Source organism: Hylobates moloch, unplaced genomic scaffold (genome assembly GCF_009828535.3).
Source record: "Hylobates moloch isolate HMO894 unplaced genomic scaffold, HMol_V3 SCAFFOLD_7, whole genome shotgun sequence".
Classification (NCBI taxonomy): Eukaryota; Metazoa; Chordata; class Mammalia; order Primates; family Hylobatidae; genus Hylobates; species Hylobates moloch.
In genome coordinates, this window is record NW_026652282.1 from 101004708 (window position 1) to 101024707 (window position 20000).

A 20000-nucleotide genomic window follows, 5' to 3' on the forward strand; every position below is an offset into this window, starting at 1 on the left:
ACATAAGTATTTCCCCTTCTGTAAATTATCTGTTTATTTCTCATTGAATTGTAGAAGCTCTTTTTCCATTTTAGAAGAATCCTTTGTCTGTTATTTAGGCTGCAAATATCTTCTCCCCATCTGTAGCTTGTTTGTACTTTTGTTTATGGTATCTTTCAATATAAAAGGGTTTTTTATTTTAATGAGTTTAAATCCATCAGTCTTTTCTTCTATGACTTTTGAATTTTGTGTCATGATTGGAAAAGCCTTCTCTACCCCCAAAGTTATAAAAATATTCTCTGATGTTTTCTCCTTATATTTTTAGAAATCTGTTTTTAGTCCAATGGGAATCTATTTTTGTGAATGGTGTTTGTGTGAGAGGGTCTCGTTTTATTTTCTTCCTAAATAGATGGCCTATTTTCCCAGCATCATCTCCTGAATAGTCCATTCTTCCCCTGCTGACTTACATATGCTAAATTTCCATATGAGCAGGAATCTGGTCTTAGACTGACTTTTCTGTTCTATTGCTCTTTTTGCTATTCTGATGCCTTTACATCCTTACTTTCCATTCACTCAGCAATCATGGTAATCTGGCTTCTACCCACAGTTCCCCTCGAATTATTATTCTGAAATGTATTACTGACCTTCATATCACCAAACCCAATGAATATTTCGCAGTTCTCATCTTCCTGGATACCATGTATCATTCCCTCCCATATACTACATGCTTTAGCTGTCCCTTGATCCTTCTATCAATAAAAATCATGATTATAATATCTTCAGTTTATGAGGCAGTTACTCTGTGCCAGGTGTTTAAGCATTTCATATTCCACACATGTCAAATGTGCTTCACCACAACTCTGTAAGGTAGGTATAATTATTATTATCATCATTATCATCCCCATTTTACAGACGAGAAAACTGAGGCATAGAAAATTTAAGTACCTTGTTCAAGATCCCTGGGCTAAAAAGACAGCAAGATGAAATTTGAACCCAGGTCTGAGACCAAACCCTAGGTTCCTAAGCACTCCCCTCTCCAGCCTGTCCTTCTCAGTCTCTCCCTTAAATCCCCTTTTCTCCTGCATCCTTTTTTATTTTTATTTTTTGAGATGGAATCTCACTCTGTTGTCTAGGCTGGAGTGCCATGGCACAATCTCAGCTCACTGCAACCACCACCTTCCGGGTTCAAGCAATTCTTGTGCCTCAGCCTCCCGAGTAGCTGGGATTACAGGCACACACCACCATGCCCGGCTAATTTTTTGTATTTTTAGTAGAGACGGGGGTTTCACCATGTTGGTCAGGCTGGTCTTGAACTCCTGGCCTCAAGTGATCCGCCCACCTTGGCCTTCCAAAGTGCTGGAATTACAGGCTTCAGCCACTGTGCCCTACCTCCAGCATCGTTTAAATGGTAGCTTTCCGCAGTATCCAGCCTTAGTCATTCCTCTTCCCAGTTTATGCATGTGCCCCTGTAAAGCGGGATATTCTAATGCCCTGTTTCAATGATGTTTCACTGACATATCTATGCTAACATGGCCCTAACAGCATGAAGAAAGCACTGCTTTTTATTACAGATCCCTGGAGCTTACTCCACCCCTGCTCCTCAGTGCAATTTCAAGGAGGCTTTTCATTTCTACTTATTTGATTTATTATAAATATGTATCACATTTATAATCAGGAAGAAACAATAGGGATATCTTAAAACTATAACGGAAGTAGATTTGCCTCTGAGGGGCAGTATCTGTTCAGTCCTCCCAAGCCATTATTATCAAGGCATTGTCCAATGTTAGATATGTTGAATGTATATAACTGAAAGAACTGTAAGAAATGTAATTGAAGTTTCTGAGCAATCTGCAGCTGAGATTAAGCACTCATATTGTGGCCCAAATATCCTTTCTCCAAAGTTTAATTTATTCTTAACCAAACAAGATTAGCACAATAAGCATGCCTATAAAAGCAGAGGTGGCCAGGCACAGTGGCTCATGCCTGTAATCCCAGCAATTTAGGAAGCCAAGGTCGGAGGGGATCACTTGAGGTCAGGAGTTCGAGACCAGCCTGGCCAACATGGTGAAACCCCATCTCTACTAAAAATACAGAAAAATTAGCAGGGTGTGGTGGCGCGTGACTAATTCCAGCCACTCTCGGGAGGCTGAGGCAGGAGAATCACTTGAACCCAGGAGGCGGAGGTTGTAGTGAACTGAGATTGTGCCACTGCACTTCCGCCTGGGTGACAGAGATGTCTTTTTTCTAGAATTTCAAATGCAAAACAGAACTCAGTTCCATTATTAAGAAGCTACATATATTTGGCCGGGTGTGGTAGCTCACACCTGTAATCCTAGCACTTTGGGAGGTCAAGGCGGGTGGATCATGAGGTCAGGAGATCCAGATCATCCTGGCTAACACGGTGAAACCCCGTCCCTACTAAAAATACAAAAAAAAAAAAAAAAATTAGCTGGGCGTGGTGGCACGAGCCTGTAGTCCCAGCTACTCGGGAGGCTGAGGCAGGAGAATGGCATGAACCCAGGAGACGGAGCTTGCAGTGAGCTGAGATCACACCACTGCACTCCAGCCTGGGCGACAGAGCGAGACTCCATCTCAAAGAAAATAAAAATAAAAATAAAAAGAAGCTACATATATTTATTCATCATAAGGAAGTGAGTGTGGCTGTTGTAGCTTTAAGGGGGAAATAAAAGAATTTGACATAAAGTTCATCTAAGAAGCAAGAGAATCCTGAAAGGATGAGAAGACCCTCTGCTTAAAATGATGAATGGCCCTTTCTGAGATGAGCACATGTGATAACCATGTGACTTCTGGTTAAATGCAGACGGTACCTGACCCCACCCCTCATCACGTCCCCATCTCTGAGCCTCACCTAGACTTCACTCACACACATTCTCAACCCCCTACATCTTTCTATTTTGAGTCAGAATCTTGCTCTGCCGCCCAGGCTGGAGTACAGTGGTACAATCTCAGCTCACTGCAACCCTGCCTCCCGGGTTCAAGTGATTCTCCCACCTCAGCCACCCGAGTAGCTGGAATTACAGGCACCCGCCATCACACCCGGCTAATTTTTGTATTTTTAGTAGAGACGGGGTTTCATGATGTTGGCCAGGCTGGTCTCGAACTCCTGACTTCAAGTGATCCGCCCGCCTCAGCCTCCCAAGTGCTCGGATTACAGGCGTGAGCCACCTTGCCTGGCCCCCCAACATCTTTCTTGTCCCCCCTCCTACCTGTCTGCTTATTCCTGTTCAGTCCCTTTTTAGGATGTCTTTTCCTCCATCTTTTGACTTAGCATCCTGAGGTTTTTGTCTTTAGCCCAGTGTTCTTCTTCCTCTACTCTGATCCCTGGGTGATTTTACATGTGTCCATGGTTGGAACATATCACCTCTACCTTGATAACCCAATCTATATTTCTAGCCTCTTCTGATCTCCAACTCTGTGTGTTCAACTGCCTACTGCTGAAGGTCATCACGTATCTCAGTATTCCTCAGACAGATCAAACTCGACATGTCCAAAACAGAGCTGATTATTTTGAACCCTGGTTCTCTTATGGAACGCCATCACCATGTGTCCACTCTCCAAAGCTGGAAATTTGGGCCTCATTCTAGATTTTTCTTTTGCCTTCACAACCCCATACCAAGTGTCTACCAAGTCCTGTTGATATTTACCTACTTAGTATTTAGCAAATCTGTCTCCTCTTCCCTATCTCAGCACCTATTTTACCTCTTGCCTCGATCATAAATCCTTCTGTGATCTGGCACCTGCTTACCTCTTCAGCCTCATCTCCCCATTTTTTCCCCAAGCTTACTCCAAGTGCTAGCCCAGGGGCAGAACCAGGTTTTTCTAGCCCTTATGCTTATGCAATTTGAAAGACTCTCTGAGGAAAATAATACAACGTTGTGATTGAACATTAGTTACAGAACTTTGGAAGGGGCCTGTGCAATTTTCATTAGCTTCACAGTGACTCTGCCTCTGTCTAGCCAAAGAGAGCAAGCTGCACTTCCCTAGAACATACCAGAATCCTGCACATCACTTTTCCTTTATACAGGCAGTTACTTCTGCCTGAGATGCCCCTCTCTCCCTTCCCTTGTCTGTCTGGCAAAATAGTTCGTCCTTCAAGAGTTGGCTCAGGAGGCACATCCTTTGTGAAGGCTTCCCTGACCTCCCTACGTGGAATTGACGGTTCTCACCTTTGTGTTCTCATTGTAACTTGTCCTTTATCTCTTTGTACCCTGTCCTTTACAGAACATCTTATACTCTGTGGAAATGATTTGCTTAAAACCGGTTTTGCCTATGAGTGCCTCAAGGGCAGAGACTAAGCCATTCCTTTTTAGATGGTCAGAGCTCGACAGTACCTGGCACAAGGTAGGAGCTCAATACATGTTTGCTGCATGGAATTGAGACCTGACCCATGTATACTAGAAGGACATCCTTCTTTTGGCAAAGTGAGTGGAGTGGAACAGTTGCTGTAGACAGGGACACCAGACAGGGCCGATGCTTGGGAGGTACCTGCTGCTGCCCACACCTTTCTGGGAGGACAGGCTTGGGCCCGGTATCTGTGCTGTCTTCAAGATCTCCGTGGTGAGCTCCTCTCTGCGGTCCTCTACCAACCTCCCCACCCTACCCCACCCCACCGCCTTCCTTACCTGTCCTCTTTGTTGATCTGGTCCCCAAAGCCAACTGTGCTAACGATCGTGAGCTTTAGCCTCACATTGCTCTCTTGGAGGTCATAGGTATTAGACTGGAGCTGGACACCCGGCTGTGTGTGGGTGGCTGGCTCCCCTTCGAACTTGGTGTTGAACAGGGTGTCCATGAGGGTGGACTTGCCCAAACCTGTCTCTCCTGAAAAGCAAAAGGATAAATTATGGTCTGTTCACATAGTGACTATTCAGCCCTTACACATCATGTTTCATATATACATTTGTTGACATGGGAAAATGAACATGATAAAACATAAAGCAAAAAGCAGATAGAAGCAGATGAACTATATGATTTCAGTTAAATGAAAGAGACTGAAAGGAACTATACAGACGGATCAGTAGTAGTCATCTCAGATAGTAGAACTGAGGTAATTTTCATTTTATTCTTCCAATTTTTTTCTGTCATTTGGAAATTTTACCTTGAGTATACATTGTTTTTTGTTTGTTTGTTTGAGACGGAGTCTTGCTCTGTCACCCAGGCTAGAGTGCAGTGGCACGATCTCGGCTCACTGCAACTTCCACCTCCCGGGTTCAAACGATTCTCCTGCCTCAGCCTCCCGAGTAGGTGGGATTACAGGCACCCGCCACCGTGCCCAGCTAATTTTTGTATTTTTAGTAGAGACGGGGTTTCACCATCTTGGCCAGGCTGGTCTCAAACTCCTGACCTCGTGATCCACCCGCCTTGGCCTCCCAAAGTGCTGGGATTACGGGCATTAGCCACCGCGCCTGGCCAAGTATACGTTGCTTTTATAGTCAGAAAAAGAAATTATGTTATAGGCAGCGATGGAGAGATATAGTTATGCCTAGAAAAAAAAGACTGGAAGGAAATACAATATACTCTTACCAATGGCTATCTCTGAGTGGTGATCTTATGTGTCGTTTTCATCCCTTTCTTTATGCTTTTCTATATTTCCCAAGTTTTCTAAGTGGAATATGTATAGTTTTTGTCATAAAAATTAAAGGACTATTTTAAATTAAAAAAAAAAAATGACAGCGGTGGCCAGGCGTGGTGGCTCACGCCTGTAATCCTAGCACTTTGGGAGGCTGAAGCAGGCAGATCACTTGAGGTCAGGCATTCAAGACCAGCCTGGCCAACACTGTGAAACCCTGTCTCTACCAAAAAAATATATATACATACACAATTTAGCCAGGCATGGTGGCAGGCGCCTGTAATCCCAGCTACTGAAAGGCTGAGGCAGGAGAATTACTTGAACCAGGGGAGGCGGAAGTTGCAGTGAGCTGAGATCGTGCCACTGCACTCCAGCCTGGGCAAGAGAGTGAGACTCCATCTCAAAAAAAAAAAAAAAAAAAGACAGCGGTCCCTTGTCAAACAAATATCCTTTCATCCCAGTCCCCACCTCTCCTCCCTGCCAGGCCTAAACAGCCCTCTAGGGATGGCCCAGATGTGCCTCCTTGTGGTGAAAACCGTGCAGGCTCCGGGCTTATCCTCCCAGCCTGGTTGAACAGTTGAACTTTCAGTGAGACCGTTTTTAACTAAGAGGGGCGGGGTGGGGAGACCCAGCAGGCCACAAGAATTCTTTTTTTTTTTTTTTTTTGATACAGCATCTCACTCTGTCGCCCAGGCCGGAGTGCAATGGCGCAATCTCAGCTCACTGCAGCCTCTGCCTCCCAGGCTCAAGTGATTCTCCTGCCTCAGTACCCCAAGTAGCTGGGATTACAGGTGGCTGCCACCATGACCGGCTAATTTTTGTATTTTTAGTAGAGATGGGGTTTCACCATGTTGGCTAGGCTAGTCTCAAACTCCTGACCTCTGGTGATCCACCCACCTCGGCCTCCCAAAGTGCTGGGATTACAGGCATGAGCCACCGCACCCGGCCCTTATCCTTAAATTTTAAACAAACTAGCCATTTATTTGTTTAACTACTAGGCTGCGAGATACTAATAAGTCAAACCATTGGAATTTTAAAAGTCTTGAACTTCATACTAGGGAAACGAGTAAGGGAAGGGCTGTGGCAGACTGGTGAAGGTTTTGGGAGCTTATTCCTGGGAGATCAAGGGATACCCAGCCACTGTCAGGAGCCAACGAGACTTCAGGGAATGGGACATCACAAGAAGTCAGGAGTTGGTGACAAGGGGGCTAAACAGGAATCTGATATGAGGCCACAAACTGGGCTGGGCACTAAAACTGCTTATAATCTCTACAGATCCAGGCTGTATTTGACCCCTCAGCCCACCCCAACTGACTCAGGAATACCAGGAATTAAAGAGTCAGTAGAGAGGGCTGGGCGCAGTGGCTCACGCCTGTAATCCCAGCACTTTGGGAGGTCGAGGTGGGCGGATCACCAGGTCAGGACATCAAGACCATCCTGGCTAACACGGTGAAACCCCGTCTCTACTAAAAAAATACAAAAAATTAGCCGGGCATGGTGGTGGGTGCCTGTAGTCCCAGCTACTTGGGAGGCTGAGGCAGGAGAATGGCGTGAACCCAGGAGATGGAGCTTGCAGTGAGCCGAGATCGTGCCACTGCACTCCAGCCTGGGCGACAGAGCGAGACTCAATCTCAAAAAAAAAAAAAAAAGACTCAGTAGAGAGGCAGGCACTTCAAAGAGAGGATATCATTAATTACTCTGGCCTGCCCTTTGAAGACAAAGACTACCCTCCCATTTATTCTGCTATCATCATCCCTGTTTTTCCCTCTCCTCTCCCCAACCCAGGGGGGATGTGAGCCTCGATTTCTCTTCACAGTCGGAACTGGATTTGCACTGGGCAAATTGTGGCCTGCCAAACCCCGCCTTGGGACCAAAAGCACACATCTGCAGGGTGGTTCAGGGCTAGGGTTAGAGCTACATGATGCAGAACTGAAAATGCTCCATCTCCCCTCCCCTGTCTGGGTGTGTCTAGCCTGCTTCTTTTGTCCTGAATAATGAGCTACGAATGCAGGAGGTGCCTTTTAAAATATCTGTGTATGATGAGAGTTTTCTGTGTGTGGACAGAGAGAACGGAGAGAGAGAGAAGAGATAAGAGAGAGGAGGGAGACAGGGAGAGGGAGGGAGAACAAGGAGAACATTCAATTCAGTCTGGCTACCCGGCCCCCCAGCCCAATTTCATAGCCAGGTCTGACTAACTTGGTAAATTGCCAGAGTGTGGGGAAATGGTTCCTCACACAGATCATGTTTCAAGCCAGGGTCTGCTATATCCATTAGCAGCAAAGACTCTTGAAGAAGAGGCCCCCTTTTTCCTCCCCGAAAGGAACAGGAAGTATTTGGGTCCCAAGAAGAATTTTATGAGGTGGGGCCTTTGCCATGGGAGGTGGCAGACTTGGCCCAGCAGTGGAATGTATCACACCCCACTTCACCCAAAGTTGCGGTGCACCTTAACTGCAAACGGGGCCAGCACCTTGGAGGTGGGGACACAGTGTGGCTCCCACATCCTAGCTTACCTCCCCTCTCGAGGGCACTGAGGTTTGAGCTACAGTTTAGCTCATCTTCCTATGTGCCTGATGAATTTTCCATGTACATCCTTAGCCCCAACTCCCTCCCATGGAACAGAACCATCCTTACCCCCAACTCCCAAAACCCTTCTGTTCCATGAGCTCCCTACCGAATGCCCTGTAGCTCCTAGGGAGCGGGGGTCCTGTTTCCCCAGCACCCAGAGTGGGCACCCTGGCTCCCCGATCCTAAGAATTCTCAGAGAGCAGGAGATGGGGCATCTTCCAGTACCCCCGAGAGTGCCTAACCCAAGGTTCACACAGAAGGCCTCAGGGGCAGCACCACAGCGTGAGGGACCCACCCTGTTTGCACAGCTGGAGGAATGGGGGCCGGGCAGGGCAGGACAGGGAGCTGGGAGGAACAGCAGGAGAAATGACCACCCAAATGCCTGCTGGCACAAAAGGGCTGTGGAAATTAGATGCCAAATAACGAACGTCTGGAAGAAAAGAACACCCGGGTGTCTAGGGAATTCAGATAAATGCAATAGTAGAGAGGGCAGAAAATCAAGTGAGCTCGTCCTATGGCTATCGAGAGCTCCTGTTCCAGTTTTCCATCAGTGTGGAGCTTGGGGGTCGAGGAGGCTTTCTCTCAATGACTGGCACAGACCCAGCCTGAGCCTAGGATGCTGCCCCTCCCACGGCTGCCCTGGGCCCAGTACTGAGTGTGAGTGTGTTGTGAGGGGGAGGCACACGTGACCTAACTGGGATCAGGTCAGCAGATTCCACGCCCCTGCAGGAAGGTGGGGACTTGGCAATTCGATTCCAGCAGGAAACCTGAGGAGTCCCGAGGGGTCAATTTCTCACTCCTCCTCCCCTAGCCCTCCCCGAGCTCCTCCAAGTGGATAGTAAGGTTTTTAACGCATGCTCCACCAGCCAAGAGGATTTCATCTCACTTTGCTTAATGTAGATAGTATTCTGGAAACAACAGTTTTTTTAAAATTTAAAACATATATGAGTACTATGAAATATGTTTTTTTCAAACTATGCTCTTGCGGGGCACGGTGGCTCAGGCCTGTAATCCCAGCACTTTGGGAGGTCGAGGCGGGTAGATCACCTGAGGTCAGGAGTTGGAGACCAGCCTGGCTAACATGGTGAAACCCTGTCTCTACTAAAAATACAAAAATTAGCCGGACATGGTGGCAGGCTCCTGTAATCCCAGCTACTCAGGAGGCTGAGGGTGGAGAATCGTTTGAACCTGGGAGGCGGAGTTTGCAGTGAGCAGAGATCTCATCACCACGCTCCAGCCTGGGTGACAGAGCGAGACCCCGTCTAAGAAAGAAAGGAAAGACAGAAAGAGAGAGAGAGAGACAGAGAAAGAAAAAGAAAAGACTTCTAGCCGGGTTATCACTAAGTTACTTTGTGACATGAACTGAGCTCTTTTCCCCTCTCTGGGTCCCAGTCTCTTTTTCTATAAAATGAGACGGTTGGTAATAACAGCTATTGTTTACAGACACTGCTCTAAGTTTTTTACATATATTTTCTTATTCCTCACAGCAAGCCCATGAGGTAGATGTTACTATTTGTCCTCAATTTATAGATGGGTTAACCAAGCCACTTACCAGCTGTGTAAATTTGCACCAGTTCCTCAGCATCTCTGCACCTTACTTTCCTCATCTATCAAATGTGGAGGGGCCGGGCGCGGTGGCTCATGCCTGTAATTCCAGCACTTTGGAAGGTTGAAGTAGGAGGATCAGTTGAGGCCAGAAGTTTGAGACCAGCCTGACCAACATAGACCCCGTGTCTGTTTTATTTTTTATTTCCATAGGTTTTGGGGGACAGGTGGTGTTTGGTAACATAAGTTCTTTAATGGTGATCTGTGAGATTTTGGTGCACCCATCTCCTGAGCAGTATACACTGAACCCAATTTGTAGTCTTTTATTCCTCACCCCCTTCCCACCCTTTCCCCCTGAGTCCCCAAAGTCCATTGTGTTATTCTTATGCCTTTGCATCCTTATAGCTTAGCTCCCACTTATAAGTGAGAACATACAATGTTTGGTTTTCCATTCCTGAGTTACTTCACTTAGAATAATAGGTCTATTTTAAAAACTAGTAATAATAAAATAAAATGTGGAAGAAGTAACTAGTCCAAGGTCACAAACTAGAAGTGGCAGAGCCAGCATTTGAATCCAGGCCGGCCAACGCTGGAGTCCATGCTTTTAACCAATGTGCTCTAGCGAGACGCATAGGTGTGATATGTTTGTTCATTCAGTCATTCAACGAGTATTTAAAAGCCTCTAATAGGAGCCAGGCACAGTTACAGGAGCTGCAGATACAGCAATGAACAAGATAGCCACAATCCCTGTTCTTGTGGATCTAAAGTCTCTTCCAGTTCTGAATCTTGAACCCAGAGAAACGTCTCTGAGTTCAACAGGGAGGTGCCCAAAAGGAAACACTCCAGGAACTCCGGTTGGCTAAGGAAGCCTATGGAAAGGGACAAGGTCATGCCTGGCTCTGTGACCTTGTCCTTTCTCCTTCCTGATCTTGCAGAGGCCTGGCAGGCAGTGGTGTGCTGGAGCCGGCTCGTCCGCTTCCTGCATCTCTTCCCAAGCCCACGTGCAGTGATGTCATGTTGGTAGCTTAACAGCAGCCATGGCAGGAGTAATGACACCAACGAAATCAGCAGTTGCTTCAAACCACAACAGTTTTTCTCCTGAGATGGGCTGTGACGTTGACCAGCACACCACTGCTGGCAGCCTGTTTTAGACAAATGAGCAGCTGCCTTTCCCAGATATGAAGGGATGAAACAATTGATCCTTGGCCTTGATAGAATGCTAGCTGCCCTTTCCCTCCTCCTGCAGCAAGCCTCAATCCTGCTTCTCTTGTGTGACTGTTTTTTTCCATGTTCAACAGAGCCCAATTGAGCCTGGAATCCTGAGCAGCTTCAAAGTAAATATTATCATTATGACCCTCTGTGCTCTTCACAGCCATGACTGCTACTGTAGCGTTTAGATGGATGAGTCTCTTTGGGGCTTGTTCCCAGGAGTGCAAAGCAACGGGCTCCAGAATATTTGTACTGTTGGCTCTGGTGGTTCCTCTGAGGCGTTCTGTACTGTATCTAGGATCAAGGGATCCTTGAAATTTCCAAAGCTAAGGGACTAGTATATGTGTTTTTATGGGAAGAAAGAGGAACCTCACCTCTTCGGTAATTATGGTCAACCCTAGAGAATATATTGGAGAGGAGTCATAATATGTTCACACTCATGTGCCTAGTCCTCTAAACAGAATAATAGGCCAGGTGTGGTGGCTCATGCCAATAATCCCAGCACTTTGGGAGGTCGAGGTGGGCGGCTCACTTGAGGTCAAGAGTTCGAGACCAGCCTGGCCAATATGGTGAGACCCTGTCTCTACTAAAAATACAAAATAAATTAGCTGGGCATGGTGGTGCACACCTGTGATCCCAAGTACTAGGGAGGGAGGCTGAGGCATGAGAATCACTTGAACCTGGGAGATGGAGGTTGCAGTTAGCAGAGATAGTGCCACTCCACTCCAGCCTGGGTGACAGAGTGAGACTCTGTCTCAAAAAAAAAAAAAAGAAGAAGAAGAAGAAGAATTGCCGGTGCCGTTTATTGGTATCCTTACTGTAAATTAGGTTCTGGATTATTAAAAATTCTCGGCCGGGTGCAGTGGCTCACACCTATAATCCCAGCATTTTGGGAGGCCGAGACAGGCAGATCACCTGAGGTTGGGAGTTTGAGACCGGCCTGACCAACATGGAGAAACCCCGTCTCTACTAAAAATACAAAATTAGCTGGGCATGGTGGTGCACGCCCATAATCCCAGCTACTCAGGAGGCTGAGGCAGGAGAATTGCTTGAACCCGGGAGATGGAGGTTGCGGTGCACCAATATCGTGCCATTGCACTCCAGCCTGGGTGACAAGAGCGAAACTCCATCTCAAAAAAAAAAAATTCTCTCTCTCGGTTGCAACACACATATGTGCACAGATGTACACATATGCGCACATGCATGTAGGATACTTTGCTGGATATAGGCCTATGATCAGCAGCCCAGCACCAAGATAAACAATAGTGTAAAAAAAATCCTAGGTCTCTGTTAATAATTGAAACTAGTGCTACCATAATTTTACACCAAAAATGCCCTATCAAGAAAAAGAAACGTCTGGGTATGGTGGCTCATGCCCGTAATTCCAGGAATTTGGGAGGCCAAGTAGGGAGGATTGCTTGAGCCCAGGAGTTAGGGACCAGCCTGGGCAACATAGTGAGACCTCATCTCTACACAATAAGTTTTTTTTTTTTTTTTTTTTTTAGACGGAGCCTCACTCTGTCACCCAGGCTGGAGTGCAGTGGCGTGACCTCCGTTCACTGTAAGCTCCGCCTCCCGGGTTCACGCCATTCTCCTGCCTCAGCCTCCCGAGTAGCTGGGACTACAGGCACCCGCCACCACGCCTGGCTAATTTTTTTGTATTTTTAGTAGAGACGGGGTTTCACTGTGTTAGCCAGGATGGTCTCGATCTCCTGACCTCGTGATCCGCCCACCTCGGCCTCCCAAAGTGCTGGAATTACAGGTGTGAGCCACTGCGCCTGGCCCTCTACACAATAATTTTAATTAAAAAAAAAAACTAGCCAGGCATGGTGGCGTGTGCCTGTAGTCCCAGCTACTCAGGAGGCTGAGGTGGGAGGATTGCTTGAGCCTGGGAGGTTGAGGTTGATCACAGTAAGCTGTGATCACGCCACAGCACTCCAGCCTGGGCAATAGAGCAAGACTGTGTCTCAAAAGAAAAGAAAAGAAACTATTGTCACAAAAAGCTCTGCAAGATAAAAGATCACCTTCAGCAGCTAAGCTATGGACCCTTTGCGAAGTCAGCGACTGGATCCAGCCTCATGGCTGGGCTGACATTGCAGCTTCAGAGCTACTCTAAGCTACTCATGACCTTGACCCAAATTGTGGGTTCTCTGAGCAAGGACAGGGTGGTGAGCACAGCAAGAGGGCAGGATGCGTGCATTGCAGGGTTTTTCGGAACAGGGATGAAATTAACCCAGTCGGGGCTGGCCTATCCAATGGTTGCACCTGTGGGTCTAAGACAGGAGCTACAGAGGCAGCCATTTCCTGAAACTTGACAAGTGGGGAGCAAAAGAGAGTCTGTGACTCCTTGAGGATGAGAGCATCTCCTTCCTACTACTCCCCTCTTGGAGGGTCTGTGCTGGGCACTTGAGCAATTCCATCCCAGCAGGTGCAAGTGGAAGCAGTTATAGCTGTACAATGTCTAGGTGGAAACCAGAGGATGGGGGATTACTATTTTTCCCACCCACTTTGCCTTGAGCTTGGCTGCCTCTGGGCCCTAGGGGAGCCTGTGCTCCACATATCAAATTACCCTACACTTCTACCCTCAGAGATCCATTTCAATTCACATGGCCTCCCTCCTAAAGCTTTACTAGCCCACCCAGTCGCACTGGTTGAAAGGTTGCTTAGGGTGGATCTGTCCTTTTTCTTCTCATCTCAACTTCAGTGCAGGTCATATGGAGTTCTGGGAAGAATGCCAAGGGACTCTGATATGTTTGTGCTTAAATATTGTGGTAATCAAATATTATGTGAAATAAGTTGGCCATCAGCCAAAGATTGGAGCTCTTGTTAGTTAAACAGAGATTTGGCAGTGCTAACATTGGATGTGATAGTCTTTGCACTTGATGTCAATTACTATGATTTCTAGTTATTTTACATTTTTCTCCAAATAGCACCTAGTCATAACCATTAGTTAGACTTTCAGCATTTGAAGAATTAACAGCCTAGATCTGGACTCTAAGGCCCTCGATGTGTAATTCTGTGAAGCACATATTTTCTTTTTTTTTAAAATGTACTGTTTTATTCACTAATGCCTCCAGGTATATTTCTCTCCCTATGAACAAGGACACACATAGTAGAAGTCACATCTTAAAAATAAGTTTGAGTATAGATCTGTGGATTGAAACTGAAGCACATATTTTCATCTGATAGCTTCCAAAGTTGATGTGGGCCAGGCACGGTGGCTCACGCCTGTAATCTCAGCACTTTGGTAGGCTGAGGCAAGTGGATCGCTTGAGCTTAGGAGTTCGAGAACAGCCTGGGCAACACAGTGAGACCTCACCTCATCTCTACGAAAAAAATGAGCCCGGTCGCATGCCTGTAATCCCAGCTACTTTGGAGGCTGAAGTGGGAGGAATGCTTGAGCCTGGGAGGTTGAGGCTGCAGTGAGCCTCTGCACTCCAGCCTGGGTGACACAGGGACACTTTGTCTCAAACAACAACGACAACAAAACCAAAGTTGGTGTGTGGGAGTGAGCCATTTAGCTAGGGAGTGAGCCTAGCTTGTGGGAACAACTGCCCGTCATCTGTTGTTCGTTCTCTACTTGTCCTTGAATGTGTAGCAATTCTCTTACAAAAAGTGACCTGGAAAAGAATGCTGGGGATAGAGGGAAAAAAAAAGATAAAGAGCCCAAGAAAATGAGAATTTTCTCTTAGTGAGAAAACAGAATTTCTAGGCCGGGCGCGGTGGCTCATGCCTGTAATCCCAGAAGTTTGGGAGGCCGAGGTGGGCGGATCACTTGAGGTCGGGAATTTGAGACCATCCTGGCCAACATGGTGAAACTCCATCTCTACTAAAAATACAGAAATTAGCTGGGTGTGGTGGCACGCACCTGTAGTCCCAGCTACTCAGGAGGCTGAGGCAGGAGAATCACTTGAACCCAAAAGGTGGAGGTTGCAGTGAGCTGATATCACGCCACTGCACTCCAGTCTGGGTGACAGCGCAAGACTCTCTTTTTAAAAAAAAAAAAAAAAAAAAAGAAAGAAAGAAAAAACAGAATTTCTGAATACATTAAAGAGTAAAATATCCAATTTAGTAGTAGTTCAGATCTACCACATGAACAAGTTCCCCATACACTCTATACAAAAATAAAAGGCAATTAGCAAAAGTGTTTGAGTGTTTCAGCCAGTACAAAAACAGACTTTACTCTGGTATTTATATAATCGTTAAGGTTCAGAAGGTCACTGAAAATATGCAGGTATGCTTTCCCATGCTACAGGGTGAAAATTACATGCTATGATCATGTTTGCAAATTTGAGATATTTAAGATCTAAGAAGATTTTTTTTTTTTTTTTTGAGACAGGGTCTCACTCTGTCACCCAGGCTGGAGTGCAGTGGCGCGATCTCGGCTCACTGCAAGCTCTGCCTCCCGGGTTCACGCCATTCTCCTGCCTCAGCCTCCCAAGTAGCTGGGACTACAGGCGACCGCCACCGTCCCTGGCTAATTTTGTTTTTGTATTTTTAGTAGGGACGGGGTTTCACCGTGTTAGCCAGGATGGTCTCGATCTCCTGACCTCGTGATCCACTGGCCTCGGCCTCCCAAAGTGCTGGGATTACAGGCGTGAGCCACCGTGCCCAGCCGAAGATATTCTTGAAGAAGGAACCGTTATCCCTCATATTTGTTTGATTGGTGCTCAGTGGTTTCCAAAGTGCTTTCATGTGCTCAGGAGATGTTGCGGGCAGCAGTTAGAGAAGCAGGGGGAGGAACAAGGGGTCAACCAGGCCTGAGTCCTCATTATGGTGCCATTTCTTCTGTGTTGCCTCAGGTAAGTCCCTTATCCTCCCTAAGACTCTGTGTCTCCACCTGTTTCATGAGGATACAAATGCTACTTGCTCTGCTCACTTCGCAGAGTCCTGGTAATGTCCAAAAGAGCTAATGTGAGAAAGTGAAAAGTATAATGAATGGTTCCTGTGGCATTCACCCATTCATTCATTTCACAGATATTACCACACTCTACTTGTGCTGTGATTAGCAAATAGAGGGGGCTAAGATGCAGTTGCCACTGTTGAGATTAAATGTCTAGGTAGAGGCTGGGCACAGTGGCTCACACCTGTAATCCTAGCACTTTGGGAGGCCAAGATGGGTGGATTGCTTGAGCTCAGGAGTTCAAGACCAGCCTGGGCAACACAGTGAGACCCCATCTCAAAAAAATAAAAGTCTAGGTAGAGAGATAGGTAAAGGGAATAAAAGAATGTTGCATACAGCTGTGTGGTGCCTGCACTTGAGCTCACACTAAACCAAGCACGGCAAAACTACAGAGGAAACAGACCCAACCCACTGCCCACAGCTGGTGGGCAGGCGTTTTTCGTCAGCTATCCCCTCCCTCCCAATTCTGCCCTGGCTCCTGTCTTCTGTAGTCAAAATGAACTCGACAGCCATACTGAGCCAGCCAGCTCCCTTACCGAATTTCCACTGGGTCTCACATAGCTCAGTTTCCCCCCAAGATATGGCTCTATACTCTGGTCTGGCCAGGGGAAAAAAGTAATTACAGCCAGCTGCTTACAAAAAACAGGCAGAGAGATAAAAGAAGAGGGGAGAGACACTCTCACAACTAAATCAGAATGACACACTATTTAACCTAATTACCTGCAAAGCCGTATCCAGCCATTAAGGATCCATATTCTGTAATAGAATTTCCTGCTATGGAAATACTCACCCACGCACAGGATGTTGAAGCAGAAGCCCTGGCTGACGGACTTATTCACCAGCTGGTCAGGCAAGCTGTCAAACCCCACATGTCCAGCCAGGGGGACAGTTCGGCAACCTTCACCCTAATTTGGAAGGAGTAAGGGAGAAAATGAAAATGTGCTTAAAAACAGTCTAGGTCTCACTTCTCCATCCAAATGTTCGCTGTGCAAGGAAGTCACACCCGCCCAGGCCCAGTGTGTCATCTCTTCCCTCAGCTACTCCCTGCTCCAAAGCAAAATGGCCCGTCAGCTTGGAAATCACAGATTCTTGGAGACAGGCATCCTCTAGGCTCAAAAGTGAATGTTGCCACAGCTCCAGAGAAAAATTACAGAGGAGCTTATTAGGGGCAGGAGAGTGGAGTCAGGGGAGGAGAATGCTGGCACCGAGGTTCACAGACTCGGGTTAAATCTCCACTCAGTCATTTACAAGCTGAGTAACTTGCTGAGACTGTTTCCTTCAACATCTGCCATATGAGATAATATGCCATATCTTAGAGGTGACTGGGAGCCTCAGAAGCGCTAATACATGTAACGAGCTTAGTACATGCAGAAGTATTCAGTAAGTATTACGAAAAGGGTTTAAAAAGCAATTATTGGGCCAGGTTCGGTGGCTCACACCTGTAATCCCAGCACTTTGGGAGGCCGAGGCAGGGGGATCACTTGAGGTCAGGAGTTCAACACCAGCCTGGCCAACATGGCGAAACCCCGTCTCTACCAAAAAACAAAAATTAGCCGGGCATGGTGGTGGGTGCCTATAATCCCAGCTACTTGAGAGACTGAGGCAGGAGAATTGCTCCACCAGGAGGTGGAGTCTGCAGTGAGCCGAGATCACGCCACTGCACTCCAGCCTGGGCAACAAGAGCGAAACTCTGTCTCAAAAAAAAAAAAAAAAATCAATTATTGGCTGGCAAAATGTCTCACATCTGTAATCCCAACACTTTGGGAGGCCAAGGTGGGTGGATCACTTGAGGTCAAGAGTTTGAGATCAGCCTGGGCAACACAGTGAGACAACATCTCTACAAAAAATCGAAAATTAGCTGGGCATGGTGGCATGTGCCTGTGTAGTCCCAGCTACTTGGGAGGCTGAGGCGGGAGGATTGCTTGTGTCCAGGAGGTAGAGGCTGCAGTGCACTATGATGGCACCACTGTACTCCCGCCCAGGTGACAGAGCAAGATCTTGTCTTAAAAAAAAGCAATTGTTCCTCTCTCTCTAGGGCATTTTGAGGATCTACAAAGGCAGTGTAGTGTAGAGGTTAAGAGCAGAGGCTTTGAAATCTGGCAGGTGTTAGTTACAGCCCCATCTCCACCACCTCCTGCTGTGTCACCCTCAGACAAGTTACATAAACTTCTCAAGTTTTCCCCATCCATGAAATCGGAAACTATTGAGTAGGAGTGTGAGGATTATACAGGATCATGCTCCTCAAGCCCTTAGCGTAGTGCCTAGCATGTGGTGAGCATTCAATCAGCAGTAGCTGCTGTTGTTATTCACTGTGGGGTTATCCTTACACCCCCAGCCTGAAGGGTACTGCATGAAACACTGCGGCTCCCTATGGATACAAGAAGCTGCCTCCGTGCTTCCTCTGGGTCCCTTGACTCCCTAATAAGGGTCAGCCAAGCCACTCCCAGCCCTGGAAAGCAGAGGGCCTTTGCTTCGCCTGCAAGGCCCAAAGCTGCTTATAGTTAATGATTTTACAAAACAGGAGGAGACTCAAACTGGGACAGGATTCCAAGGAGCCAGGGGGAAGCATAAAAGGGGCCTGCGTGGACTCAAGAAATGTGCCAACTACCAACCAACGGCCACAGGGGAGGGAAGGGGACAGGGGAGAAGGGAGCTTGAGACAGCTGAGCTAGACGAGAAGGGAGTACTATGTAAGGAGTCAGTTTCTGTCGGGTGGGGCTGCACCAAGCTTTCCATAACTAGAAAGATGCCAAGAGCAGTCCAAGAAGGGTACGGTTAGTGCCAGGAGGCCCAGCCCAGCATCACAGGCTGCACTAAGCAGGCAGCTCTTCTGTTGGGCTGGACCAGCTTTTAGACTAGGTCCATAAGGGCACATTTTCACACTGAAAGAGGTGGGCTGTGAGGGTGGTGGAGCCTCTCAGCAGCCAACTTTGTCAGAACCGGCTCCCAGATAGCCCCTTCACACAGCTTTAGATCTCACTCCCATCGGTGTCACTGGATCCTCTGAGGGCAAGTGACAGGGCTAGTCCTGGTGAATGCCATGTGGCAAGTTCATTACCCTCACACATCTCACCCCACACACTCCCAGTGGAGAACTCTTAACAGACAACCATATGCCATCATCATTCAGTGAGAGCTGGCATATTCTCTGCCCCAGGGGGCCCCCTGAAGACACCTGAGGCTGGGTGCAGTGGCTCACACCTGCAATCGCCGCACTTTGGGAGGCCGAAGTGGGCGGATCTCTTGAGCCCAGGAGTTTGAGACCAGACTGAGCAACATGGCAAAACCCCATCTCAACAACAAGAAAAATACAAAAATGAGCCGGGCATGGTGGCGTGAGCCTGTGGTCTCAGCTACTCAGCAGGGTGAGGTGGGAGGATCACCTGAGCCCAGGAGGTCGAGGCTGCAGTGAGCCATGATCTCGCTATTGCACTCCAGCCTGGGTAACAGAGCAAGACACTGTCTCGGCCGGGTGTGGTGGCTCACACCTGTAATCCCAGCACTTTGGGAGGCTGAGGCGGGAGGATCACGAGGTCAGGAGATGGAGAGCATCCTGGCTAACATGGTGAAACCCCGTCTCTACTAAAAATACAAAAAATTAGCCGGGCGTGGTGGCGGGCGCCTGTTGTCCCAGCTACTCCGGAGGCTGAGGCAGGAGAATGGCGTGAACCCGGGAGGCGGAGCTTGCAGTGAGCCGAGATCGCGCCACTGCACCCAGCCTGGGCGACAGAGCGAGACTCCGTCTCAAAAAAAATAAATAAATAAAGACAGCTGAGCCTCATGAGTGGTTCACATCACTCAAGGCTTTGTTCTACGTTCACCCCTTTCTGCTTCTCCTTCTCATTTCCTCTTCTCTTTATTAAAGCAAACAAAGTAAGATGCAAGATTCCCACTGCTAGTTCTTGGTCCGCAACGCTGCAGGGGAGTCAGGGACATGAGAACTGATATGCTTTCTTTACGGAGCCTCCGACGTAGCAGGCATCGGAAATTGAGGTGGACTCAGAGTTGAGGTTTCCTGAGCCATTTGTTATCACCCCTGGCTGCCTCTTCCGTCCTCCAACAAATTCAGCACCATGAAGCTTCAAGTGCTCCAAAGCCAAAAGGAGAGGAAATGAATTTTCAAACTGAAAACAGTGCTGTAAAGAGCCCTAAACGGCAGAAGAAAGAATTTTCTTTTCTTTTCTTTCTTTCCTTTTTTTTTTTTTTTTTTTG

The 20000-nt window shown here is 47.4% G+C and overlaps 1 protein-coding gene across 3 annotated transcripts in view; it reads right to left on the reverse strand.

Annotated features, from left to right (window-relative positions):
* SEPTIN6 (septin 6) overlaps positions 1 to 20000 on the reverse strand; it is an 87487-nt gene that overhangs the window by 52985 nt on the left and 14502 nt on the right. For all 3 annotated transcript variants that reach the window (XM_032757522.2, XM_032757520.2, XM_032757521.2), the window contains exons 2-3: positions 16579 to 16693; positions 4623 to 4818 (exon numbers count right to left, since the gene is read on the reverse strand). In XM_032757522.2, the coding sequence (XP_032613413.1) occupies positions 4623 to 4818; positions 16579 to 16693 (311 nt within the window). The remainder of the gene's footprint in view (positions 1 to 4622; positions 4819 to 16578; positions 16694 to 20000) is intronic.